Raw genomic sequence first — 27,353 nt, 5'->3', positions numbered from 1 at the left:
GAACAGCATACCAGCATTGCTGCAGCAGCAGCTTCTCCATTATCATCATCATGTGGCGAATCCAACACATCCAACAAATCATATTTGTGTTGTGGGGTCCACTCTCCTTCATCTTCTTCTCCGTTGTAAATTTTTTTTAAATTTTTTTTTAAATTTTTTATGCTCTCTCTTTCCTTCACTCACTCACTCATTCACTCACTCACTCGTCAGATCTGAATTTCTGTCGAAGGTGTCAACGCCGTTAGATTTTCTAAAATATAAAGTTGTCAGCTTGTCTTTGTCAACACCTTCTACTCTTTTGTTTCTTCATCTGCTGGTTTGCCCAATGTATGCGAAAGAAAAATACTAAAGAGATTTTCAAAATATAACTTTTTACTATTTCATAGATTAACGTTAATTTTTATGTTAATATCAAGATTTTAAAAAACGTTAGGTGCTAGTCGGATGACGGACTGGAGTTTAGCGCCTAGGTAGCTAGACGGGATCTAGACGGATTTAGGTAAATTTCTTGTATATCTTGTAAATAAGTACATATTAACATTTACAAAAAATTATAATTGAATGAAATTCATGAATAAATTTTTTTAAGTATATAATAAAAATACATATGGTATGATCTTAAAAATAATAATAATAAAACATTACAACAACAAAAAAATAAAAAAACAGAATGAAAGGTAATAACGGGTTAAGAGTGGAAAAAGAAAAGAGTATAAAAAGTTGCAAAAAAATGGTGGGGACCATTTCAAAGAAAACGTTGCAACTATAGATAAAAGATGGTGGGACCATCTGAATTGAATAGTGCAAAATCAGCTAGGGAACAATTTTCTTCTTCGCGGAGCCTCCGCAACAAAAAAAAATTGCAGATTTCGGCATCTTCAAATAAGCCCGATTAGTCTCCATCCAGCTCCGTCTAGCCCTGTCTAGATTTGCATATCTCCGCTTAGTCCTGCCTAATCTGCTCTCCAATTTTTTAGCCGATTAGGAATTAAGTGCGCCGGTTGGCTACCTTCCAGCGCCTAGGCAGTCGCCTAGGTCAATTTTTAGAACACTGATTAATATTAAAAAATGTTGTGCTAAAAACATAAGATGATAGTAGTCTCACTTTTGAAATGGTTTCTTTAACATTTATCTACACAAAATTCAAAAGCACCCCCATTTTATTCTACTTCTTTAGTTGATTTTCACAATACTTTTAGCCTCTTAACAAATCTTTATTTATTTATGGTCACTTAGTACTACGGTCTAGTAGTATTCCTCTTTACTTGTAAGTGAAATATTTTATATTCGATTCTCGCCAAATGCAAGTTTAAACTATATTATTGCTAGCCTATTGTGAGGCTAAACCCTCTTTCTCTCTCTTAGTATAGATAATATCGTTTGTTAAAAAAAAAATTTAATAAATCAAATTAACATAACAAACAAGATTAAACAAAAATGTTAAGAAAGAGTAAAAAAGTGTTTTATTATCCTCTTTTTTTTTTTTCACAATAATTTTATCCTCCAACTGTTGGAATGAATTGTTGGAGAATAAGATCAACATCAGATGTATGACAAAATAATATATACATAAAAGTTCCCATCTCTTATATCACATAGACCCTTTGTAATGAAACCCAACACCAATAATAAATGGTTAAGTTTGGACAATATCGATGATATTGGTAACAAACCATGCTGGGGTTGAAAGTTATCATGAATTCAAAGCAAATCAAGGAATATAATTAAAGTAAAATGGTGTAGAAGGTGAAGGAGAGTACATAAATCACCCCTTTTTAATTAGAGGAGGGAGACTTAATGAACAAAAATATAAGGAATGCAAAAAGAGACGCATGAAATGAAAACTTCACCGCAGAAAGTAAGGAAAGAGCACTAAGAGCACTGCTTGACTTCTTACCTGCAATGACACATCTCGATCCGGAATATTCATTAGGATTTCGAATCAAGCTGTGCTGGCCGACGCCTGGAAGGTGACGAAGCTATAAAGTGTAGTGATGTAGAAAATGTGAATAAATTTAAAATTAAAAGTGTCTAAATACAAGAGTGAGCTGTGAGCGGGAATGAACCTATTTCACACATGATGTCAGAATATAAGTAAAGTACGAATAAGGATTGTACCCTCAAAGGTAGCCACCTATATTGAGATTTGCCAAGAATCCTCGTCAATAAGATAGTTCAGTTGCTAAAATCTGAAGGGAAGAAAAACAAGGGTGAGTGGGCACAAAAATAAAGGTTTATAAAATCATTTTATTTTACAAATATACTAACCCCTCGCTATAAAACAAGTATAGTTTCCCAAAAATCATACTATGTATAAGTATGAAATCAAATGCATGCCAACAATAAATCCATAAATATGCCATGCAACATCTAGATGTCCACTTGCTTAACGAGTTCAACAATTAAGTCCTCAATATTACGGTCGAAGTGTGTCATGCAACATCTATTTTTTTTAATGTGTAAACGTGAATTGATATGTATGTAAAAGGAAAACCTGCCCACATATGTCAAATTATATGGCATATGTGGAGAAAAATTGTTACTTATGAGTCCCAAAGAACAAAATAAAATAAAAAGCAATCTATATTGTTAATTTATACTAAAGTTTTATTTATTATATTCTAATTACATGTTTTTTGGGTAAATTAAATTTTACTCTCTTAGATTTGGGGTCGATTTTATTTCCTTACAACATCTTTAAAATATTTCAATTTCATACATTTAGTTATCATTTTATTTCAATTTCATACATTCGTTAGAAAATCTGTTAAATATGTTAAATAAACCATTAAGTGATGACGTGGCAAATATGAGATTCACATTTATGCTGATGTGGGTGCCAAATTTGTGTCACGTGCCAAATTTTTTTTTTTTTATGCATTTTAAATATTATAATATTTATCCTATTAAAAAAACAATCAAACTCAGAAACCATTCCACCCCCCCGGCGGGGGACTCACCCCCTCTCCTCCCCTTTCTTCTTCTCCCTCTTCCCCACCCTCAGACTCTCCGGCGAGGTAAGATTTTTGTGAAATCTTCCTTTGCCCTTTCAATTGGACGGCGGGGTTATGAAAAATTAGGGTTTTTTGGTTTCGGGCGGTTGATGTAGATGGACGAAGGTGTGAGATCTGTTGGCCCTTCTGGGGCTTTGGTGAAGAAAAATTCTTCAGGTTGCTTAATTGGAGGAATCCATGGACGCCGACATCGACATGGTGGTGTTTTTTAGGCGGTTTATGGCAGTGGTGGGTGGATGAATGGGAGGAAATGGGAGGGGAGGTATGGATTTTGTGTTGATATGCTTTTGGGTCAGTGGTGGGGTTGGGGTGAATTGGCCATGGGAGGGAGGTGAAGATGGAGGAAGAGAGGGTTGGAATTGCAGAGAGATCCGGGGAATGGGTTTCTGGGTTCTGTTTTTGATAATTAATTTTTTTTATTAGGTGTTTAGTCACATGACATAAATGTGATAACCACATACTAATAAATGAAAAATGTAACAAAGATATTATTTTAAAATAAAATAGTACATGAAGAATAAAAATAAAATATTTTAAAGATATTAAATGAGGTTGCAATAAATCTCAAATCCGGATGTGGTAAATTGTAATTTACCCAGGTTTTTTTTAACAGCAAAGACTTTGAAAGGTTTGAACTTTCAGCAAGTGTTTATTGGGTTTTGAGAGAATCAATAATTTAGTTTTCTTTGTAAGCAGGGGGGCATACATGAAACACCATCACCAAAAACACTGCTGCGGATTGTGGGTCCAGATTTCCACTAGCCCTACTCATTTAGGTGGACCCACCACCCAAACATCCATGATGTCAATCACGTTGGAGGAAACAGGGAGGGCAGGCAAATTTTGTAAATGGAAAATGAGCAACAATGCACATTGCACTTGCCACATTCACTGCTATTCTCCTCCTCTTCAACCTACTGCGGTCTCAGTGATTAGTGTATTTTAGTGTAAAATATTGTTTGAACTAAAAAAAAAAATCTGATAAATAAAGAAAAGAAAAGAGAGGATTTTGGACTTGGAAATTATTGAGAGAAAATGGGCAGAGAGATGGGCTTCCCATTCTTTTCATCTTATTTTTGTTTTTGCAACTTATATAAACATATATAAACATCCTCATAAAAAATAGAGCGAGCAGAGAGAGCACTATCTCCCTCTCCTTCCACTTACATCCCCATCTGCTCCCCTAATTACTTTAAATATATTATCTATAAATACTCTCTATTAATAATTAAACCCTCATTAACATAGGATTAAAAGGTAAGATGATCATAGATGGGAAAAAAGAGAGAAATTAAAGCTAAAAAAACATTTCCATGTATAATATGGCATCGGATTTCTAGTCCTTGGAACTATTAACTGAAATCACCACCACCAGAACCACCACAAACTCAGCAAATTAACCCAAATCAGCAGCAGCAGGACCATTTTTCCAGTAATTTTTCGGTTTTCACATCACATTGCAACTTGAGGTGTTCTCATCACTGAAGAAGTGAGTGTGTGGTTCACCTGCTGGAGGAGGAGCGTATGAGTATGGCGGCGGTGGGCCGGGTGGCATGTAGTTGACAGCAGGTTGAGGCCTGGCATACATCATTGGTTGAAACCTCTCATTGCCCATTGCCCTTTGCTGGTTCATCACAGCCTGCAAGTATTGTTGTTGGTGGTAGGGGTTACCAGGCATGGCCTCAGGCCCAGCTCCTTGGAAGTATCCACCTCCACCGGCGCCTCCGCCACCACCGCCATTCATGGCGCCAGCCGGCAGGCCTTGGACAGCTGGAATGTTGCCCATTTGGCCCATAGGCATGCTACCCATTGGGCCCATTGCCATGTTCATGTTGCCCATCTGTCCCACATTACCTCCAGGCATGCCCTGAGGACGGCCACCCATGTTCTGGAAAGCATTGTTCAAAGCTTGAACTTCACTCATTCCTCCGCCGCCGCCTCCACCACCCTTTTTACCCCCATTGCCATTGTCCATGCTCCCATTAGGACCCCCTTGACCACTGTTTCCATTCTTGGCATTTCCCCCACCACCATTTTTGCCATCCGACGGAAAGCCTCCACTTTTGCCTCCATTCTTTCCACCCCCGCCTCCTTGATTGTGGTTTTGGTTTCCACCGCCGCCGCCACCCTTCTTTCCTCCATTTCCATTTTTACCCTCATTGTTCCCACCACCCATATTCACCTGAACAGGCACAGCCCCACTGCTGCCGCCCTTTTTCCCATTACCCGCAGCACCACCGCCATTCTGACCACCACCACCCTTTTGGACTGCAGCATTCATCATCTGCGGATGGTTCCCCTTCATCATACCATTCATCATCATTATGTTCGGCGGCATCCCCTGGCCACCATTGCCCATCACCACAGGCTTCCCCTTAGTGAGAGGATGAAGGCGTTCATCCATGTCATCATCAAACTCATCAAACTCATCGTCATAGTCGTCATCATCATCGAGGTCATCGTACTCATCGTCACTCAAATCCTCTTCCTCCTTCACGTTGAATTTCACCGCCTTCTGATTCGGGTTCGGGTTCTGGTCCTTGAAATTAGGGGGCATTTGCATGCCTTGCAATTGGGGCAGCTTCAGATCTTGGAACCCCTTCATTTGCTGCAGCTGCTGGAGCTGCTGGAGCTGCTGGAGTTGCTGCTGCAGCTGCTGCTGCTGAAGCTGCTGGTTCTGCTGTTGCTGCTGGGGTTGCTGGCCGCCCTTTGGCTGGCTGTTACCGCCACCGCCACCCTTCTGCCCGCCTTTGCCGCTGTTGTTGTTTCCGCCTTTGCCATTGTCAATTTGCATGTTCTTGAACTGATTGGGGAGGTTGCTCTGGTTGTTGTTATTGTTCACCTTCGGAGCGCCCCAAAGCTCTGCATGTTTGCCGGATTTCGCAAGCTTCTTAATCAGAATAGCAGGGTCTACATTTCCGGAGACCGTCACCTTCCCCTGCTCTGAATCTATGTCGGTGGTGAAAACCCCTGTTCAAAATTAACCAACAAATTTTAGAAAAGATGCAAACTTTAAAATTTGTATCGAACAAAAGCAAAAGGGTAAATGTGAGGGGGGGAATGGAGGATACCGTCGATTTTCTGCAGGATTTTCTTCACTTTGTGCTTACATCCATCACAGTGGATGTTCACTTTGAGAGCACATTTCTGCATGAACAGATAACCCAAAGAATACAGCAGAGTGAAAAAGAAATATTCACAACGGTCAAAATTTTTTAATAAGTTTTATAAAGTTATGAACATTTGAGTTCAAATGAAGCAAAGAATTAAGAAGATGGGAGTGAGAGAGTGTACCTGGATCTTCAAGAACTCTTCTTTACTCATAGTTACAGCTCAAATGCAACAAATTAACACAATGTTACAATTAATAGTAAAAACAGAGAAGAGGGTCGCTGAAAGATCTATCAAACAGAAGCTGCAGAAAACAGAGAGAGCGGTGAAATTACAGGAGCTACAGAAAATGGGGTGTTTCTGTTATTTCTTTTGGGGACTTTTTTCCGAGCAAAAGAACGCAGAGGGAAAACAAACGGGTCCGAGTCTCTCTGAGCAGAGTAAGTTTAGAACCAACAAAGTTTCAGTCTTTGAAGAGAGAGAGGGAGAGAGGGAGAGAGAAGGGGAGGGGGGGGGTGGGGAGCTCAGAAGATGAGGTGGGTAGACATTAAACTTCAATGGGCATCTCTGCTTCCTCTATTTCAGGGTTAGAGAGAGAGAGAGAGAGAAAAGGAGACTCTAAAGTGGTGCCTCCTCCAAGGATTTTATCATTTGTTGCTATTATTTTTATTTTGTGATCTGTAAGTTGGCTTGGCTCGGAAGCTAACAATTGCTTACTGGCTTGGCTTTGATAACAACCATGGAGGAGTGAGGAGGGAGGAGGGAGGAGTGAGGACTGAGAATGAGGAGGTGAGTGTTAAATAGCGATGGTGAAATTGAAGAGGGTCAGATTTCGTTTCAACTATTAAATTTAATATTTGATAATTATTAATTATTATCAGCAGATGCGAATGAAAACTGTGTCAGATTTTCCCCTCCCAAAATCGGTGGTAAAATAAATAATGCCATTAAATTGGACCTTCTCTTTCGTGTAAATGCTCAGATAGTTTTTTTTTTTGTTACAGTCTGATTCCTCCAATCCTCCTCCTCCTGTGTACTTTGCTGCTGCTATTCGTACTTTGAGCTTGGCAGAAGCAATTTACCAGTTCACCTCTTTAAAATCCAACGGATTTTTAAGAATCTGGGTGAATCCCGTGCTATGAGTAATAACTTTTGAGTAAACGACATTCCTCGCGGTGTGAACTCTTTTTGACATGAATCAATCTATGGGTTATGTGCAGAGGTCTTGAAAGAAAACAAAACAAAACAAAAAAACAAAAACAAAAAAAAAAGAATGATCAAATTTTGACATTTTGTTGTAGAAATGATAATAAAATTGATTACTTTTGTAACCAAATGTCAAAAATTGGTCAGCTAACTGAACTAAATTATATACCTTCACTAAAGATTATTGAAAGAAAACACAAGTTATTAGGGTTTATTGACATTCAAAATAATAAAGGTCGTTAAACTTAACTTAGACCTAAAACATGTGAGATGAAATTGACAAATGCAATTTTATAGAAAATGAGAGGAAATAAAGTCAACCGTAAATTCAACATTAAAATATGCCTTCCTCTTATTGAGTAGGGCAAAAGAAGTACGGAAATGGAGTCGATCCATGTTCTTGATGGTTGAATCTTTATTACGCGTCGGATGATCTACCAGGCTACTACTTGTTATAGAATAAATATAAATAGAATAGGGATCTCCAACCCTTTTCCGACGAGAGAAACTCTGACTTCGAGGCTAGTTATATTACTTAAAAAACTTTTCTTACATCTACAGAATAGGAAGATCATAACCTCTTTATAGATCAATTGTACCCCTAACTCATAAAAGATTACATACGAATTCGACTTACATGTATTATAAAGTTCATAGTCATATCTTACACAAGTAAATACTCCAGCTGCACCGCAGACACGTTACAGCCTAACTCTGAACCCCAGATTTCATTTAATTTGGTCAACATGTACAATAAAAATACTTTAAATATAATATTACGTCAAAATACATCACTGGAGACTAAAAAGGAAAATCGACCATAAAAAAAATATTTAAATCGATAAATAAACTCTGTCTACATCTTTAAAAAAGGAAAATGTAGATGATCTATTGATTTGACAACTGTGGTAAAAAAAAATTACCGCATATTAAGGGTTTAACACGTGTTCATAAGAAGCTTGAGTTGACAAATATACACTTCAAGAGGTGTGGTCTTGAAAATTTCGCTTGGCATAGAAGATACATACGTCAAGCTCGTATGCTTGATGCACATAATACATCATAATTGACCGTTGTTAGGGTCCAAGAATGTCACATGCAAACTCAATTAAGTCTCAAGGCCCGATTATCGTAAAAGCCCTGAATCAAGCCTAAACACATGACAAGGCGTGGAATTGAGAAGAGAAAACATTCACAATCATGCCATGCCATTAAAATAATGATAATCAGACTGGATGTTTGTATCATCATGCCACGCCTATGCAAATCCTTGCATATTTCCTTGCATATTCATCACGCCAAGCTCTATTTTGCTAACTACTATTCAAGCTAAAATATGCCCAAGCCACGTGCCAGCCTTGCCAAGTGAATCATGGTGTGGATGTTTACGAAATTTTATTGGGCGCAGAGTCAAGATTATGGAAGACTTTGGGTTGTTTGGGAGCCCAAAAATCCAAGCCCACAATCTTTGAAGTCCACGTAAGTGAGTTTGAGAGAGAACAAACCTAGTTCCCCTTTTTCCCTAGTAGGCCAACTAAGTCAATTAAAAAGGAATTAGACTCAAAGCCTTAAGTTCATGTGAAAACCCAACAGAGCCCTCATTTAATGAAGAGAGAGGTGAACTTCCTAATTCACAAAGAATAACAATGAATAAAATCCAAGAGACACATTACCAGAATTAACGCTTGTGGAAGCTGACCAGATGAAGGAGTGCTCTAGGAAGAGTGCACGATGCAATCTTCTCAGGAGCAGTGGCGTTCATTTGTCTTACAACAAAAGAGAAGGTCGCAGTTGTGCTAGGAGAAAGAGGAAGGAAGATTTAGCTATAACTAAGATTCATTAAAGAAGCCTGAAAAGAGGAACCATTCACCTGCAAAAAGAGAAGTCATAGGTCTTGAAGGGAGGGAGGGAACGTTACAAAACGCAAAAAAGAAGGATTCAAGGTTGTACTGCACAAAGCAAGGGAAATCATACTCTAAGTGCAAACAGTATTGAATCTTTGAGAAGATCACCTTCCTGCAACCTTAGTGCTTTCTTTAATCTTCCTTCAATCCTCTTAGTTAATAGTAACGAGAATACTGACAAATATTTCACGGAAAGACCAAAATGGTTTACGGTGGACAAACTCATGGACCACTTCTATCGATTTTCAATCTCAATGATCATTTTAGCTAAAAGAACAACATTGTTAATTGGTGTTTCTCAATAATACAATCTAAGGTAAGAGTTTTAAGAAGAAAAAAAAAGTTAACAAATGCCTGTCTTATCTTAGCTCCCAAATAGATTTGTCCGTGTGAATACTCGCCTATTGGCGCATAGGTCACTCTAAGTGAACGGAAATGCTCTAACTTTCTTTAATAGTTTGAGAGTAGTTCGGGAAATAAACAGAGAAAATTGACTCTATGAAATCGAATGATAAAGATTGTTAAAAGATCGAATTACTTGAACTATCGAAGAAAAACCCGAAATTGCTCTGGTAAAATTGGTACAGGCCAAAAGTTTGGATCTTCTTTTTAAATGCCATTAACTGATAAAAAAAAAAACATAAAAGTATGTGAAAGAGACTAGTTTAATTCCACAATACTATTTCTAAACCCCCATGCAAAAATATCATATTCCCAAATGGTGGAAATAAAAAGAGTTCATCCTTTTGTGTATATATCATTCATTCTCCCCAAAATGGTTTGCTAGTTGCTACACCAACTTGAAGAAAATGTCCCAATTGAGCTAGGGTTTGGTGCAATGTGTCCATTATTTATGAAATGTGGGAAAATATGGAAGAAAAAAAAAGAATAGAAAGGAAAATAGCAAGCTGTAGGTTAGGTTATGAAACTAATAAAGCTTCTTTGGTGTATGTCCTACTTTAACAGCAATTAGGCAAAAGAAAGCAACTATTGAGGGCCACAAGCAAAGTCCTCTCCTCTCCTCCTCCATTGATGCAGATGAATCATGCTTTGCTTGCTTGTGGTTTTGGTAGATTTTTTCATGAGTTTTGGACACTTGTTTCGTGAGGTTACAAATCATTGATGTCCTTAAAAGCCTGAGGTGAGAGAGGTGATGTATAAACAAACCCTTGTGCCTTTTTAGCTTTCCTGTTTCCCCCTTTGAAGTGGTAACTTTGCTAGTAAAAAAGATGTTTGGACGGTGTGGAAAGGGACTTAAACCAAATGGCTTTGGTTTCCTGGTCTAATTCACATAAAAGAGAAATTGATTTTGGAACATTGATTGCGTTTTTTGAGGTGACTTTAGTGATTAGGTAAAGTTTAAGCAAAACCAAAGTTGATTCATAATTATAGCAGAATATATTCTCATCTCTCTCTCACATCATGCAACTAATCACTATAAAATCTCCACATAAACAGTGGAGATTGTAACTGATTCTTATTCATTTGTGTCTATCTATCTCATCACTTGAGATTCGCTTTCTAACTAGTTGTATATCCTTATTTACATTTAAAATCTGAATTATAACCAATCATGTATATCCACTTATGTCTCTCTCTCATCAAGTAAAATTTATTGTAGTGATGAGATAGATAGACGAACACAAGTGAATATACAACCGATTGTAGTGATGAGATAGATAGACGAACACAAGTGAATATACAACCGGAGATAACTAACAGCCTCTCCGAAACCACATAAAAAAAAAAAGTTGAAAACTATTAATTAGGTTTCCATTTGGCCTCCATACACAAGGAGACGGTGGGCAACACGGCAACAAGGCAACACTTAAAAAGCAGAAGGGTCTAAATTACATGCATTGGGGGGGGCTTTAGAACTTGGTTGAAACTTGACTGTAGGTTAAAGTGGGTAGCTCTATAGCCTCTCTCCTATGTACGGAACTTGATATAACATCTTTTCCTTGTGAGGGAGGTTTTAAAAAGGAATGACTTGGGCGGCCAAGCAATGCCATTGCCATTTATGCAGAAGTTGTCACATGAAGCACCACTTGGCCTTCTGCAGATAGTGATTGATAAGAGAGATTTGAAGATTTGAGGTCGTCATTTATTAGATTTTTCCCTGCAGATTATGCGAATGTAACAAGTGAGATTCGAACAGAAGTCCGAACGCAATGACGGTAGTGATTAATGAAATTTGTAACAATATTTCTTTCTTCTTTTTTTACCAGAAGATTTAGGAGGAAACCAATTCGTAGCGCAAGTGTTTCGGAAGGATATCAACAAGTTGCAGAAGTGAACATATATATATATATACAGTGGTTAACGGACTGCACGGACAAAATTAGGAAAGGAGATACAGAGAAAAGTAGGTAATCATATATGGGACAACATTAGGAAAGGATATACAGAGAAGAGTAGGTAATCATATGGGAGTTATAGCTAACATTCAGTGCAGGCAAATAGCAGTGAAAACTAGAGGTGCCTTAAATGTAAGAAAACCTCGTGACGGGGTAAAGCATACAGTTTTGTGCGATAACAACGAAACAGCTGGTGATTACATACACACCGTGTGGAGGATCAAAGCGCGATGTTACCAGCAATTTGTAGTGTAGTTAAAGGAGGTTAAACAGGGGAAGACTATGACAGCTTTGGCATATAGAATCCGACGCTGTTGATGCAAGGAATCGTCTGTTAAAAACAAGTCAATCGCATCCTCTCTTGCAAGAGATGCCACACCCCCCACACCCACACCCACAAAGAATATTCACTAGTGAAGAAACCAAAGAAACCCGAGGGTCACGTAATTGAATCAGCAAGAGAAAATACATCTCCTAACTGGTCATAAAGTATGTTCCTATACAAGTCCGAAGGATTCGGATGTCCATGGTTTCACAGTAGCTAACATATCAACCAGTAATGTGATCGGGATTAATTTGTTCAAACGCTAAACAGTGAACAAATACAAAGTTAACATACAACATAATCAGATGGTGTGATTCTATAAAGAACCTAATACACACAAACACACATAAGAAATAAAGTACTGAGGGCAAATACAGTAGGGAAGTTCAATAAGATGCAATTTAACCCACCTAAGCTTTATAGGTTTAGAATCTTAATTTGCCCCCTCACGCTAACTTCAACAGGTAACATTCCCTCCCAGACTCTTTTTTAGATGTATCCCAGAGTGAAAAAAAGTACTTCCTTGAGGCACAGAATGTTTGTCCTATCTAGATGTCCCAACCTAGAATGTTCTTCATTCTCTTCCTTGAATCCATATGTACACATAAAGATATATGTATAGAATGTAAAGATACCATAGAGAATCGACTAAAGCAGCGGAAAGTTAACAAACACATGTGCCTCCCCCATTTCTTCTTCTCCCCCAAGGTAAGAAAATGATGAGGACTGTGAAGTAAAAGCATGGAAATTGATCTCTTTTAATTAAATACTGTAAACCTCAAAAAAAAAAAAAAAAAAGAAAAAAAAAAAACCACTCGCTACTTTCAAATATGTAAAATGACAAGATGAAGACTCCTTAAATGTATAAGTGCTCCACAAAACACTCAAGGAAATCAAACCCGCACTTTTTACTTAATTTTTTTAGTTTACAAGTTCTAAACGAGTTGCCTATAAAGGGAACCAAGAGCTTGCAGTTTGCACACACCATGGGTATATATAATGGTTAAGAAAGTTAATTCTTGAGGATCAAATTTCAGTCATCTATGTAAGATAATCACATGAATATTAGAAAGCAACACAGCAATTACAATATACAAAACAAAACAAAAATGCCCCTTTATACAACAGGTGAAAACACACAAATAAAAGAATTCGATAGCCATACCACAATCCACATAGTATGGAGAAACAACTATCTTCATTGCTCACTTTTATTTATCTTGATCTCTATAAGTTCCTCAATGGGTTGACGGCAGATGGGGCATTTATTGGATTGAACCCGCAATTCTTTTGCACAGTCACTGCACATACACTGGAAAAAACAAATGAAGTGAGAATAAACAACTGTAGTCTTAAAAGTGAAAAGCTTGAGGTATGTATCCTAGCTTGCATTGTCATACACATTCTAGGAGTTACAAAGGAATTCTAATCGAGAATTATATTTCTCGTCATCTAAAGAAACTAAATCTACAGCAGTTAGAAATTTGAGAAAGAAACAAAAACCATGGTAGCATGTTACTGATCCAACCATCCAATGCTCTTGCTCCTAACCACTAACCAAGAGAACCCAAAATTTAACAGAAATCTAGTGTGGGAGTCGGACTATCGTAGATGTGTGATCGGATGAGTCAAGCCCATCTGCCTGGATCAGTCTATTCACAAGAGACATCCTCGAGCACAATGGGCTTGAGCCTTCCAGACCATCAGTCTCAACAGATTTTCTACCGTATGGTATAAGTGCAGATTCTCCAGCATATTCTATGATAATTAGCACCCTCTCCATATAATTATGTATCTTAGACAAACTCTCACCATATGTCGACAAGGCAACACAGCAGTGTCCTTAGGTTCAGTCATGCATATCACGCATTCCTTCCCCGGTTCAGTGTCATCAAAGCTTTCCACTGTCGAGCTTCCTATTCCATATATCTCACGTAGCTCATACCGAACTTCATCAATCCACAGTATCTGCCTAATTACTTTCACTTGGAAATGGTCACCATTGTTCTTTTCCAGCACAGCTTGAGTAATCTGCATATGAGGGGATGTATATGGGGTAGGCCCAACAATATGCTCATCTGTTGAATCAGGTGGCAGACATGTTTCAGCAGATATTACAAGCGGAAATACATCTTCTCCTGGTGATGGTTTTGAAAGATCATCCAACTCAAAGAAGCCTAAATCAATTCCTGTTCCTGAGGGCTGACAAAATTTTTGGCCAAGACCCTTCTGAAAGGGGACTCTCACTGGCATAAATGCTTCAGGAAATAGTGGAACAAACCTACAGTCTGGCTCTTCCTTGGCAAAGTAGAAGACCGTAATGCTGTCAATAAGAAGACTTGATCAGAAAAAAGGAACATGATAAAGCCCATAAGAAATGAAGATCGCCTAAAAAGACTGCTAAGAAAATGGAAACTGTTACCATATAACCATGGAGAACTAGCCATGGTCTTTACTGTTAGAGAATCATGACCGTGGCCACTAGGCATGTGATGTAAGTGGAACCCACTTATTTTCTATATATAGGGAAAATGCATAGGGTGAGTGCCATGTACATGCACAACATATGCTAGCTGGCTACACGCAAATGCTCAGCAGGAATATGCAGCAATCATAACACCAAATGTTTCACACTAGTGCTACTTTTGGACAGTAACTCTTATCACTTAAGAATGCTAATCACATCAAATATATAGACAAAAGTGCAAACAACCTAAAGCACCTACCAGCATGGTTTTCTGCATAACACAAGTAGCACTAATCCAAGAAAGTTGTTTCCAAGCACTATTGAAAAGCAAATTATATATAATACTTCAATGAACCTCTAGACTGAAAGAAATGTGGATAAACAAGACATGGACTATAGCATCATTGGTACTATAAACAGTGTGGACCAAATAATAAAGAGTTATTTAAAAAACAATTCATTACATGAAGCACAAGAGCAGACTCAATTACAAAGATAAAATCATTACTTTATTTAATGATTTCTCAAAACCTATAAAATAATTGACGAAAACTCTAAGAAACAGTTTCAACATAGCTTCATCTTACTTCAGTAAAGATAACCAAATGTGAGAGGTTTTAGTTAGATGCCAGTATGACCCCTGTTTTTTGTAGGAAGAATGAAATATATCAAAGGTAGTATGACCTCCTAATCCAGAGTTTATCATGAAAAGCAGTAATCTGGAAAAAACGCTAGCCCAACAAGTGATTGCAGCAAATTATCTCCCTTCATATTTCTACTTCCTCTTGAGAGCAGTGTTCAACAAACAAAAGCAAGAAAATTAACCCTTTGTATATGATAGGGAACCTTCCTATTGGAGAAGGAGGACCCATACCTTCTCAAGATAGATAAAAACCTAGAACTTCAGGGTGCAGAGCTAAAATTTCTACCAAAAAATTATACTTCAAACCCTAATGTGAAGTTGTTCGAATCATTGATTTGCCAACTAGCATTGACGGCTGTAGCTAATTTCTTGTTTATGGTCATATCTACCACTGTCATCCCCCAAGCTAGGACACATATTAAAAGGCGAAATTCATGAGCTTCTTTTAAGGCGTCCATCAGCAATTACATCATCCAAAGATTCAAATATGAGCATCAAGTGACAATCGCTTCATAAGTCCCACATCTTATTAATATTTCATATGCTTAGATAATCAATGTAACTGTAGACTTGCATATGAAAGCGAGTTTTGTATAACTCATAGGGTATTGTCTCCTTACCCTTCTAAATGAACACATATCAGAACACATCTCAGAAATTTGTCCCACCTCCCCTAATTTTTTCCGGTTCAGTATCATAGCAGCAACACTAGCACTCCATTTCCATGGATATGGCAGCAATGAATCCAAAAGCATTACAGTCCTCTTCCCCCATTGTCATTAACACGCATGGCCTCTACCTAATTAATTGCTACGAAATTTCCATCTCAGCTAACTCAAATTCTTAAATTTATGGTTATACGGTTAAGGGCTTTAGTATTCTCAGGTCCTAAATGCCGATAACTTTGGATCGAAACCCCATCCCATTTCTTGTCCACAACATCTGAGCATGAATACATACCAATCAACACACACATTTCAAAAACACACAATCTATTACAAGACACAAGCTTCAAACACAGACATAACATAAGACATAGACCAATTCAAGAAGCGAACAACCAGAGGACAACAAAAAGAATCCCAATTTGCTCACCTCCCATCATACATGGCATCGAAAACGAAAGACACCAAATGCTGATCAGGGTTCAGGTCATCAATCTCAAGCCTCAACGTGTCCTTATGCACGTTGACATCGTTCTTAACCTTCTTGGCGTTCTGATGCTCAACGTAAGGCGGCGGAGGCGGCGGAGGAGGCCGAATTGCGGGCCACCCATTACTCTGAGTAGCACCATAATTATAAGGCTGCTGGTAATTGTAATTGTAATTGTAACTGAAGCGCCCCATCATGGAATTGCCATGGTTGCAGGAGTTGTAGTGGCCGTAGCAGTAATGGGTTTGCGGCGGAGAAGGAGGAGGAGGCAGGAGAGGGAGAGGGTGTGTGGGGTACGGAGCTCTGGGTTGCGGTCCTTGTGGGGCGTAAGGTGTGGCGGAATTGGCATATGGGTAGTTGTTATTAGAAGAAAATGAAAAAGAGGAGGAAGAAGAAGCTGAAACCAAAGGGCCAGGTGGCGGTGGAGGAGGAGGAGGAGGTGGCGGTGGAGGTGGAGAAAGAGAGGCATGGTCCGATGAATAATAAGGATGAGAACTTGAGATGTAATGGGGTTGACGTGGCGGCGGTGGCGGCGGAGGCGGTGGTGGGTTTTGGTAATAGTTGTTCCTTCTTCTGTTGGTGCTCCATGAAATCCCCATTTGTCAAGATCAAAGCTTTGGGTTGTGAATTGTGAGTGGAGAAAAATGGTGGATTTAGGCGGAGGACTTGGTATGGGAACCGTGTACTGTAGACGACGACTGTAGGAGGAAGGAGGAAGGAGAAAGGAACAAGATCGCGTTTTGTTCGCGTGAAGAGAAATTATTTGTCGAGTAAAAAAGTTAAAACGATACTATTTGTCACGGTTTTGGTTCTTTGCGGCTTTATATAGAGTTTTTTGTTTATAACATAAAACTTTTATTTAAGTTGGTCTATAATTCAACATTTTTTACTCGAAATCAATGTGTTAAATTCTTCTTTTCGTAAGGTTGAATTGAATTGATTGTAGATTGTGAAGGGATTGATCTTAAGGCTTTTGACTCGTTTGGTCGGTTGGATGAAATTAAACCTTAGGGATAAGATTGGATTGGTAGAGACTTATAAGACATGATTTGTAACTCATGTAAAATGATAAATTAGATAACTTAAACTATTATAGATTCATAACTCATCATATTCTGTCATGTGCATTTTATTTTAGGCAATGGCCGGTCTACTATTGATGGCGTAGGCCTTTTATTTTATTAAAGAATCACATTGACGTCATAACATTTTATGGCCATTTTTGCGCTCATCTTTTAGTTACAAACACTTAAAGACCAATCAGGGGTGCTAAAATCTTTAACTTTATTTATAAGCAAGAGGATTCCGATTCAATTTTGTGTATAAAAATAGATCAACGCCCAAATGAGATAGGCTGCAATGCCTCTAGCTCGGGTATTCTCTTGCTCCTTTAAGTTGTGGAGGAGGTCACCTTGTAGTTGTGGTAGAAATGTTGGGCAACCACTCTCCGATGCGCAAGTCAGGTAGGGCAGTGGGTACGTGAAAAATGATGCGTCTTTTTTTAAAAAAAACTTTAACGAAAAGTTTTTGGTATTATTCACTTTAACGCAACAATCACATTTTTACACTAAAAAATTAATCCTGATACTATTCACTTTACCTCTTATTTTGTTTTTATCGTTAAAACTCAAAGTTTTCAAATCTTTTTCATTAGTTTTCATTTTTTTCAATGCGTGAGTTGCCGCTCAAGCGAGTTGGACGTGTTGGTTGCGTATGGATGGTGTGATTAGCTCTTCGCGACACTGGTCTTTGGAAAGGCCCAAACTTCTTCACATCACGACTGCAAAGGAAATGATAAGCACACGTATTTTTAAGGGTTGATTTAGTATTGCTATACTTTGAAAAAAAAAAACACTACTTCTACTGTGCTGTGAGAATAAGCTCATTTTTGCTGCTTCACGTTTTCAGTTTTTATTTTTCACCCAAAACTGTAAAAATAAGCTGTTTTTAAGTGTTTACCAAACACATTTTTTAGCTCAGTTTTTTTTATACCCACTTTTTATAAAAGCATCTCAGTACCAAACTAGTACTAAGTCTCTAGCACGCTCTTGTTTAATCATGGTCGTTGTTGCTACTTAGTACTATGATTTAATAGTATTTTTCTTCACTTATAAATTAGAGATCTTAGACCATCTCCAATAGAGAAGGCCAAATGTCCAAATGCCAAAAAAATGACCTGATTTGCTCAAAAATTCATCTCCAACCGATGAATGTGCTATAGTTTTATAGAGCCCACCATACAATTATTTGGTTAAAGGGGCATCAAGCTTACCAAATGTAGCCCCCCTTTTAGCACTTTTTTTTTGGGACCCAACTCTCTAGTTGAATAAATTGATTCAAATTCAACGGCTAACTTTGAAAACATCCAACGGTAATTTAACTAAATTAACTAATAAATTTAAAATATAAACTTAAAACTAATAAGTTACTGAGGCAGGGCTAAAATTCTAGACGTAGCTATGTTTAGTCATTTCGGTTCGAGATGACTTTATGTTCGAATTTTGAGAATGATAATTTCGCAATAAATTTATTCTCTCATCCTCGTAGTGTAAATATATAGTTGTATTAAAAATAAAAAATCATAGCCGATTTATTCAATTAAATAGCTAAAAAGAAAGAAAAAAATGTGTGAGACATTAAAATGATTATGTGAGAATTCCCCATTTGTATGGTATACCATTACAGGTTCCACGCCAAGGATCTTTTCCTCCGAGCCATCTTTGCCTTTGTCCAATGCATTGCTTGTCCAGTGCGTTCGTAATTGGTACTTCAGTTCGAGTGAGATGGCTGCCTTGTTTTACACCCTGGTGTTCACGGACTAATAGTGGGAAGAAGAAGCTTGTTTTATTGATGATTGCACTTGAATGACTTGCGCGTTAATTGGTAGCACATAAGAGTGATGTTGCTTGCCGTATTCATACCTTTCATGTATTTATACACTCTAATGTAATTAAACAACTAAAACTGCCTTGTTAAATGATTTCATTTTGATTTTATAACAAAATATGGTTTCGAGTCCTGATGACAAAAAGAATTCAGCAACAAAATAAACTCTAAAAACACACTACACAACCAACATGTTTACCAACTAATTTCGGTTCACAGCCAATGCAGTATCATAAAATCGCAGCTAGGTAAACTCTCTTGCAATCAATATATTGTCTCAGTGGCACCACCGATGACATACATGATTTTTATTGTATTCAAAACAGTAAATCATCCATCCCCCCTCCCCCCACAACACAATTCAACAACAAGAAAGCCTTTAGTACCATTTTGTTTTTCAGTTTTCATTTTTTATTTCGTTTTCTCTTATTCTCCCTTTTTATTTTTCTCAATGACCAAACTCCACATTAAGAAAAACCATATCCAAACCTGCAACAATTTCATTCAGTATACATCTTTGTGCTACTACTACATACACATTTCTTCAAAATTTGACCATAAAACATCTGAATTCTTCAATCACACACAATAAAACAGACAAACTAGCCCTCCAACGAGGAAAAAAAATCAAAAGACATGAAAGATTAGCATGCTTTAACAATGCCAATACAAAGTTACAAACACATAACATTACAGACTTACAAAAACAGATGCAAAATCAAAACCAATCCCATCAGCAAAATTCCGGCCTCGGTTTCTTCCGAACCAAAACGCAGCCTCTCTGATGATCCCTGAAAATTCTGATCTCACAACAGTCCCTGAGGTCCTCAAGGCTGATATATTGCTGCTTGACCATCCTCAAAGTATCACCACCAGTGTCATGAATCCAAACGTAAGGGTGGCAGGTCTCGTCGTAGTAATACAGCAAGCCCTTCATGCCACCACCGCCGCTGCCGCCACTCTCTCCGCCGGGCATGTAGGCCTTGTATATGCTCTTGCATTTTAGCCTCTTTGAGCAGCCTGGTTTCAAAGTGTGAACTTTTTTTAGTATGGACCCAACTCTAATCTGCAGCTCCACAGGCTTGTCACTCAGGTTCCAAACCCTAGTTCCAAATCCTGAGGATTGCTGTGTGTGATCCCTGCATCCATCAAAGCAGCCACCAGTTGGGAAGATACCAAATCTGGGCATTTTTGATTGGAGTGACTTGAAATGTTTGGTGACTTTGGTCACCTTGGACTTAAAGACAACATGCATTTTTTCGGTTTTTTGTGTTGCAGAAGATTCACACCACTCATATTTGACGTCTTTAAGTCCATATATAACCTGTGTAATGATCCCCATAAAGTCAATTCATGACATACTTTCTCATATTCTTGAATGGATGGCTGTGATTAGTTGGGTAGTATTAGAATACGACTACCTGGTATAATTAGTTCACATGTTATAATATAAGTTTATTGAGATTAACTTTCAAAGTGGGAAATATGAATATGAAATGGGCCAAATGAGTTATTTTTCAAATCCCAATTGAAATAATCAGTATTTCAATATAAGATCATTATTTCGTTAACATTGGATCGGTCGTTGATATCTGATCAATATATCATTGATATCTAGTTAAGACGTAGATTTATAACAAGTGATTATATCCTAGTTAAACACTATAATTTTTCCTTAGGGGAACATGTGACATGATAGAATATTGTTAGCCCTTGCATTAAGGAAGTGGTAGGGTCTCAAGGGGCCAAAATTTCAACACAAGAAAGCGTGGAGACAGAAAATTAATTAAAGGTTTGGGTGGGAGAAAGAGAGAAATGGCACCCACACTGCACACCAAGCTTAATGATGAGGTCTCATGAGTATATGATGTTGCTTCCCATTTGGTTATTCCAACTTATCTTTTGATTCACTCACTCCTGTTCAAGTTTCTAAGCAATCACCTTTTGCTTCCCACAATCACTCCAATTACCCTGGTAATTTGGACCACAAGCAGATTAGGACTTCTTTCATGGGCCATGGCCCTGGGCAGAAACTTCAGCGTAACTGGAGATATATAACGCCATCATCTTATAGCCCGCGTCACGTGACTCACTTCATAAGTGCTAAAGGGAGACCGAGATGCATACCTGTGTGATATGCAAGAATCTTCCCATGACTTTTTGGGGTGGGTGTTTGTGCTGGTAGAACACAAAGCCTAATTTTGTGGCAGGTAGATCAATTTCTTCATTTCTTGCCAAACCAAATCTTCAAATTTCAGACTGTTCTCCACTCACAACATCATATTCAACAGTCGATTCGGCGCAGAAAGAAAATTTATAATAAAATAATGGTAAAAGCGACTCGTATTTCGACCAACCGTCCAAGAGGACAACACAGGGCACAACAAATCTTCTGTATAAATACTAGACTTGTAGGGAGCAAATAGATTAATCGTTTGCTTTACATTAAACCAACCATTCACAGGCTCACAAAAATGACCTCAATGATTTCTTTAATCTTTTATTTCATGTTGAAAAGGACAAAACTCAAATAATTCAATCTTAATGGTCAAGTTAAGCCATATTTGTTCCAAATTACAAAATCTAAAGGGAACAAATTGATGACTATGTGATGCTGCAGAATTAATAGAGCACAACACTTTGGAAGGAGGAGGTGGGATGAAGAATTTACAGAGAGCGTGGATTTCATTTCTCATGATGGTCGTCGGGCGCGTCTATCTTGATTAAAAGCGGCTGGTTGAGATGCACTGGTGCTTCGGAGACAACAGGTAACTCCGGTATAATATCGATGTTATCAATATCCTCATTTTCAGCCAAAGCTTTATCCAAAGCGGCCTTGGCAACTCTTGTAACACAAATCATTAAAATCACTGCAAACAAGCCAAAGAAAAAGAAAACAGAAAACTTCAAAACTTCAATTGTAGTACAATGTTTAACCGAGTTTCTGGTAGTAGCAATTTCACTTGGTCCATAATCTTCTTTTGGGGAAATATCAAAATGCTTTGTTTAACCGCAATTAATAAATGACCACCACACATGTAGAAAATGCTAACATACAAATTTCACGAGTGATTTAAATATTTCCCGTTCCCATTATTTTCCCCCTTAACCATTCAACACACTTGTAAATCCAAAAACACCGGCATTCCTACTTAAGCGTGTGCCAAAGTTCAAAAATCATCTTTCCCGTTTCTCTGCTTATTTCTTTCTTCTTTGTTTCATTGACATGTCATTTTCATCTTAAGCTTCATGCTATGATAGTAAGAACCCAAACATCTTTATCTAGCATGGTAGTTCCGATGCTCCCACTACACTAAGAAGAAAAAGAAGAGAAGGTGGCTGAAAAAAACAGGTAGTGTGTGCTTGCCGAGATGCTGCAACTTACCGGAGACTACAAGGCCCAGTATGATAAAAGCCTGCATGCAAAATATAAGAGAGTGAACATATGTCAGAGATAAAGACAATGCAGAAACAATGCTATACAAATCCCAGAGCCTAATTCTAAATCTATAAATTGTGCTCTCTAAGAGCTTATATGTCCATAACAAACAGTTACGATACACCCTTTTGGGGCATGATGCTCGCAACATGCACCGGATACTAAATCTCAGTAAACAATGTTGAGGAGAGATCATTTGAACAAATTAAAAAATAACAAGCAGTCCAGAACATATAAAATATCAGGTAGCTCTTACCCAACGGGTCTTTGAAAATTCACCCCATCCATGCGTCACATCAGAAATATCCTTAAGAGTTGTTCCAACATATACTAGCGCAAGTGTTATTGGCTGTAACAGAACCAATATCGAACACATTAACATCGAAATGAAACAAAAATCTCCCCCTATGATAAAGATCTCTCTTTAACATAAAGTTTTAAGTTTGAAGCCTGCTCAGGAAACTTGTCCAGTTGTCCTCTGAAACTACGTTGCAACAAAAAATAGCAGTTGATAAAACAATTAATATTACTCAGCTTGGTAGGGACCTAAAGAGCACATGTAATTTGCATTCGTACACAAGTTCCCTAAGCAGAACTTAGACATATTTACCAATATATGACTATATGTTACGTTCAGAACTTATATATTGTCCGAACAAAAGACTGACATCAGCTTGAGACAGATGGAAGCGTGCATATGCATCACATATTAAATTCACAAATTCAAGAATAAGCAGACCACCTTTTAACACAGTGCAACTCTCCCTCTAATACATTAAATTGATATGACCGATGTCTAAAAGATGCTGAACCATTTTTACAATTGAGTGTAATTGATGGACCACAACAAGTCATGATGGATGAATGGGTAGCATGTTTCAGGCTCAAATTATAACACGTGGAGTAACTGAAAGGGGTAAATGCTAACTTCACAACGTGAACAAAGCATGCTAGTCAAGCATACAATTATATTCTTGTAAAGATACACTAAGACAACCATCTTGATCAACATATATATCGAAAGAAAAGCGATGGTAAACTATGACAATATCCCATTATGCATTTTAAAAAGAAAAACATTGTGTCCATTACTTGTGATTAGAACGGAACATAGTATAGCAAGATGTTGGGATGGAATCACATAAAAGTTGAGGGTGAAAAAAATACCATCATCCCTATCCAGGAAGCCAGCATGTATTGTCCTATTGGAACAGGAGTCACAGAGAGGAGGTAATTTAGCATGTTGAAGGGGAGCAAGGGCACAAGACGAAGCAACAAAACAATCTGCAGAAAGAATGAAACAAGTAATATCGGCATCTATTTACATTCTACTATAGATACATTCACTTTATGCTGTAGCCATTTCGCTACTTCCATGCTTCATTGTTTACCATTTGTAAAACAATTAAATTAGGGTAAATTAATAAGGTAAGATGCACGTGCAAACGCCATTAAATGTGCATACTGAATGTCAATGCACTTTTTGAAGGTAAAATATGAATCACACAAACCTTAAATCCGGATCTCCGAATTGCAATGGCAACTGCCTGGAACTGAGGATAATCCTTCAATCTGGAAACAACAAATGATCTCCCAATCTGTGTGGGTATTTAAGAATAAGATAAAGAAAGCATACATACTATATTTATGACCAATGGGAGCACACGCACGCACACACACGCACACGCACACAAATGCAATTATATATTCACACACACAAATGCAATTATATATTCTCTTTCTTTTCAGAACTTAAACACCAGGAAATTTTTCTAAACAACAAGAGCTTAGAATTGAAACTTACAGTTCTTCCAAGAAGGAAAGCAGCCCCTGCACCTACAGTGGCTCCAATTGAGTCGGCAAAAAAGCCAACTGGTAGGCCAAAAAGATAACCACCACCAAGCTGAACCATTAGAATGAGGAATCACATAAGTGTGCAAACTTGAAATTAAATAAAACAAATTAAAAAAAAATCTTTCTTGAAGTTGTCTCCTCTCTTTTCCCCTCTAGACCATGACTGGATATTGCAGAATATAACAGTAAAAGAAAACTTTAAGTGAAGTAGGCAAAGCATATGCTAGATCATTATTCGACAAGAATTACAGTGCAGTAACAACAATTGCTAAGGCATTGGACAAATGCTTACAGTAAGTACTGAAGCTGGTACTGCCAAAACTGTTAGTGGGATATATGCAATAGCCCTGCATGTTACCCGAAGAAATATAAGTTGAAAGGGCAAACAGACGCAGTCTATCACTGTTTCACCAGTAACTCATGTTTGCGGACAATTTAACCTGTCAGCAATCTGTTTCTGTGACTAAGCATTATGATTAAAATTTTGACAGCAATCACAAATGAGACATGCACATTATCATTAGTCAGAGTCAAAACCCAGAAAAAAAACGATATGGTAGAAGTAGAAACAAAATTAAAGTCCTACAATTTACTTACAGCACAAGGGGACCCCAAGGACCAAGATCATGCTCAACCCATAATAAGAAGTGCTTCAAAATCTGCAGGTACCAGTTACTTTATCAATCAACAAACATGACCATATTCGAATAAGAGACTTTGGTATCAGCATCTTTGCCAAAGAATTGGGGTACGAAAAGGTCTCAAGGAAGTGATCCACAAAAAGACCTCCTATTGCAGCTGACAGAATTAATGCAATTTAGCAAGAGAAGTCCTACTGTATTGTCACATTTCAAACGAAAAGGAAACTGCAATTGTAGATAGACTAACGAGAAACAAAGTGATATCCATGTCACTATTCAAGTGATAAGAACCTAGTTAGAAATCAACAAACAATCAAATTGAGTTCAGCATTTTCTGCATGCTTGAAAACGCAATCCCATTCAAATTGGGCTCCTCCCTATATTTCATTCAAACTTTACCCTCAATTTCAGAAAAAATGTAAAGCACCAAAGAATAGCTCTAGTGGGAAAAAAATCAACACAGCTGCAGCAAAATCCAAAATTTCCACCAATTCGAAATGTAAGACCTACCCAATAATCCAATCAACAAAAAGATGCATACCCAATCAAACATCACAAAATCAATCAAAAAGCACAAGAAAAATCCAATTATCGAAACCCCATATCGAAAACTAACGGAAAACAAAACCCATAAGGAAGAAACTCACAGATTAAGCTATCAAAACACGAAAACAAAACTGACCCAGATGAGAAAAACCGAACCTTTTCAATAGGGAGAGTAAAACAAGCAGTGGCAACGGCGGCCAGAAGGAGGAGGAGGAGAGTGATCCTGAGCGCAGAAGCCCAAGTGAACGCCATGGAAAATCTCCGACGCCAAGGCCTGCACTCTTCGTCGTCGTCGTTGTAAATAGGTTGCTTCAACGACAAGCGAGGCCTCAACCCCCCAAGGTTTGCCAGATTTGATTCGGCTCCAAAAAGATGCGGGCTTCCTGCCTCGTTCTTTTCCGGGCACCCACTGTTTTTGTTTTCTTGCCTTCTTATCTTATCTGCGTGATTTGATTGAGAAATCTTCCGAGATCAGCAGGAGGGCGCAGAAAGTCGTACAAAATTTGTTGATAAAATTAATTATTTAATTAATATTTTTTTGTATAATTTGGCGTGTGTTGATGGAGTTTTCCTGGAGTTACTTGTGGGGAGATAAAACCGGTAGGTGGGTCGGGGTTTGCTTCTGAATGCATTGAGTATTTTTTGAGGTATTTAAATCTTGTGATTTATGTAACTTTGATTGATGTAATGTGGATGATGGCGGTGGTTTCATGTTTTGTTGCGTGTAAAACAAAAAGGGTGTTGAAGGAAAATTAAGAGTGAGGCCGTGAGGGTAGGAGAGGGACGGCAAGAGAAAGAAATGGGGCTCAATTGGTTTGTAATTGCCTTTTTTTTTCTTCTCTTTTTTTATGGGTTGCAATTGCTTGTTTTATTTGGTAGTCTTATGTTTTTATGGTTACACACTGAGGGAGTCTTGCAGTTAATATTATTTAAGAAAACTGATAATATTCACAAAAACTTAATAATAGTAAAACGTAAAATGGGACAAAATTTAAAGCTTCAGGGAAAAAGTGAAAAGTGAAAAGTCGAAGCTTAAAGAAAACAAGTGGCGATTAATGCTCACATCAGAGGATGACTAACTTAAGATAGGTGCCTTGCTAAAAAAAACCTTGTCAGGTTAGCAAACACAATGGGATAAATGCTGAACTAAGAGAAAATAGTACATTAAGGTCAACTAGGTATCTAAATGATACTCTCCCTCAGTTTAACAAAATCTTTAATTAGACTACAAGCGGTATAATTCGAACAGTTTATGCATTCCAAATTCTCAGACTAGCTTTAGAAAACTGAACTTTGGTAATGACTCGGTAAAGAGATCAGCGAGGTTGTCATTGGAACGAATTCGCTTGATTTCGATCTTCTGATGCCCTTGTGGTTGATGAGAAAAAAAGAACTTCGACGCAGTGTGCTTGGTATGGTCTCCCTTGATATATCCTTTCTAAATCTAGTCTATACATGTACAATTATCCTCAAATATCACTATTGGGACGTCAATACAGATGACAATCCACAAGTGCTTCGAATATGCTTGACAACGACTCTAAACCATGTACACACACGAGTGCTATGAGGGTGAGTATCTTAGTATGCTTCGAAGAGGTAACAACTAAAATCTGCTTAGTAGACCTCCAAGATATTGCGATTCCACCAACGGTAAAAACGTAACTCGTTTATGGCCTTGCCTAATGCGGCTCAGATAACTACCTAGTATCAACATAACCAACAGAGCAAGAATCAACTCAAGGACCGAGAAGGACGACGACTCCACTCATGGTTGAGTAGGGATAGAACAAACCCAAATCCATAAT

At 37.9% G+C, this 27,353-nt stretch overlaps 4 protein-coding genes across 5 annotated transcripts; all 4 read right to left on the bottom strand.

Annotated features, from left to right (window-relative positions):
* Window positions 1–4,036: 4,036 nt before the first annotated feature.
* Window positions 4,037–7,612, bottom strand: LOC103416806 (heavy metal-associated isoprenylated plant protein 32-like). Its single transcript, XM_008355025.4, has 3 exons — window positions 6,309–7,612; window positions 6,086–6,161; window positions 4,037–5,984 (listed from the first exon to the last, which is right to left on the bottom strand). Exons 1-3 carry the CDS (start codon window positions 6,336–6,338, stop codon window positions 4,462–4,464), a joined length of 1,629 nt encoding a protein of 542 aa, XP_008353247.3. The 5' UTR covers window positions 6,339–7,612; the 3' UTR covers window positions 4,037–4,461.
* Window positions 7,613–10,975: 3,363 nt separating this feature from the next.
* Window positions 10,976–16,994, bottom strand: LOC103425674 (probable E3 ubiquitin-protein ligase LUL4). Of its 2 annotated transcripts, XM_029096330.2 has the most exons (4): window positions 16,123–16,994; window positions 13,730–14,240; window positions 13,083–13,229; window positions 10,976–11,354 (listed from the first exon to the last, which is right to left on the bottom strand). In XM_029096330.2, exons 1-3 carry the CDS (start codon window positions 16,776–16,778, stop codon window positions 13,116–13,118), a joined length of 1,281 nt encoding a protein of 426 aa, XP_028952163.1. In that variant the 5' UTR covers window positions 16,779–16,994; the 3' UTR covers window positions 10,976–11,354; window positions 13,083–13,115. The 2 variants fall into 2 exon arrangements, with proteins under 2 accessions (XP_028952163.1, XP_008361983.1); XM_008363761.4 differs by lacking the exon at window positions 10,976–11,354 and having other exon boundaries at window positions 12,964–13,229.
* Window positions 16,995–19,545: 2,551 nt separating this feature from the next.
* Window positions 19,546–20,504, bottom strand: LOC103425673 (uncharacterized). Its single transcript, XM_008363760.4, has one exon. It carries the CDS (start codon window positions 20,405–20,407, stop codon window positions 19,799–19,801), a length of 609 nt encoding a protein of 202 aa, XP_008361982.3. The 5' UTR covers window positions 20,408–20,504; the 3' UTR covers window positions 19,546–19,798.
* A 1,036-nt stretch (window positions 20,505–21,540) lies between these two features.
* LOC103403841 (uncharacterized) lies at window positions 21,541–26,364 on the bottom strand. The gene is made up of 9 exons (XM_008342693.4): window positions 25,702–26,364; window positions 24,956–25,017; window positions 24,651–24,705; window positions 24,309–24,407; window positions 24,016–24,102; window positions 23,672–23,788; window positions 22,761–22,853; window positions 22,451–22,481; window positions 21,541–21,935 (listed from the first exon to the last, which is right to left on the bottom strand). Exons 1-9 carry the CDS (start codon window positions 25,795–25,797, stop codon window positions 21,751–21,753), a joined length of 825 nt encoding a protein of 274 aa, XP_008340915.3. The 5' UTR covers window positions 25,798–26,364; the 3' UTR covers window positions 21,541–21,750.
* Between the last annotated feature and the right edge of the window lie 989 nt (window positions 26,365–27,353).

This window comes from Malus domestica, chromosome 16, assembly GCF_042453785.1.
Source record: "Malus domestica chromosome 16, GDT2T_hap1".
Lineage (NCBI taxonomy): Eukaryota > Viridiplantae > Streptophyta > Magnoliopsida > Rosales > Rosaceae > Malus > Malus domestica.
Note: the sequence above shows the minus strand (reverse complement) of the source record. Positions and strands in the feature narration are given on the sequence as shown.

Bases quoted from the DNA above. Each gene is read 5' to 3' on its own strand.
- LOC103403841 (XM_008342693.4), bottom strand. From the start codon at position 25,797: ATGGCGTTCACTTGGGCTTCTGCGCTCAGGATCACTCTCCTCCTCCTC. The intron at 25,018-25,701 runs GTTCGGTTTTTC...TGGTACCTGCAG, and splicing joins TTACTCTCCCTATTGAAAAG to ATTTTGAAGCACTTCTTATT. The intron at 24,408-24,650 runs GTAAGCATTTGT...CTAATGGTTCAG, and splicing joins TACCAGCTTCAGTACTTACT to CTTGGTGGTGGTTATCTTTT.
- LOC103416806 (XM_008355025.4), bottom strand. From the start codon at position 6,338: ATGAGTAAAGAAGAGTTCTTGAAGATCCAG. The intron at 6,162-6,308 runs GTACACTCTCTC...CTGTTCATGCAG, and splicing joins AAGAGTTCTTGAAGATCCAG to AAATGTGCTCTCAAAGTGAA. The intron at 5,985-6,085 runs GTATCCTCCATT...AATTTTGAACAG, and splicing joins AATCCTGCAGAAAATCGACG to GGGTTTTCACCACCGACATA.
- LOC103425674 (XM_029096330.2), bottom strand. From the start codon at position 16,778: ATGGGGATTTCATGGAGCACCAACAGAAGAAGGAACAACTATTACCAA. The intron at 14,241-16,122 runs GTGAGCAAATTG...TCTTATTGACAG, and splicing joins GATGCCATGTATGATGGGAG to CATTACGGTCTTCTACTTTG. The intron at 13,230-13,729 runs GTGAGAGTTTGT...TGTTTTTTCCAG, and splicing joins TGTTGCCTTGTCGACATATG to TGTATGTGCAGTGACTGTGC.
- LOC103425673 (XM_008363760.4), bottom strand. From the start codon at position 20,407: ATGGGGATCATTACACAGGTTATATATGGACTTAAAGACGTCAAATAT.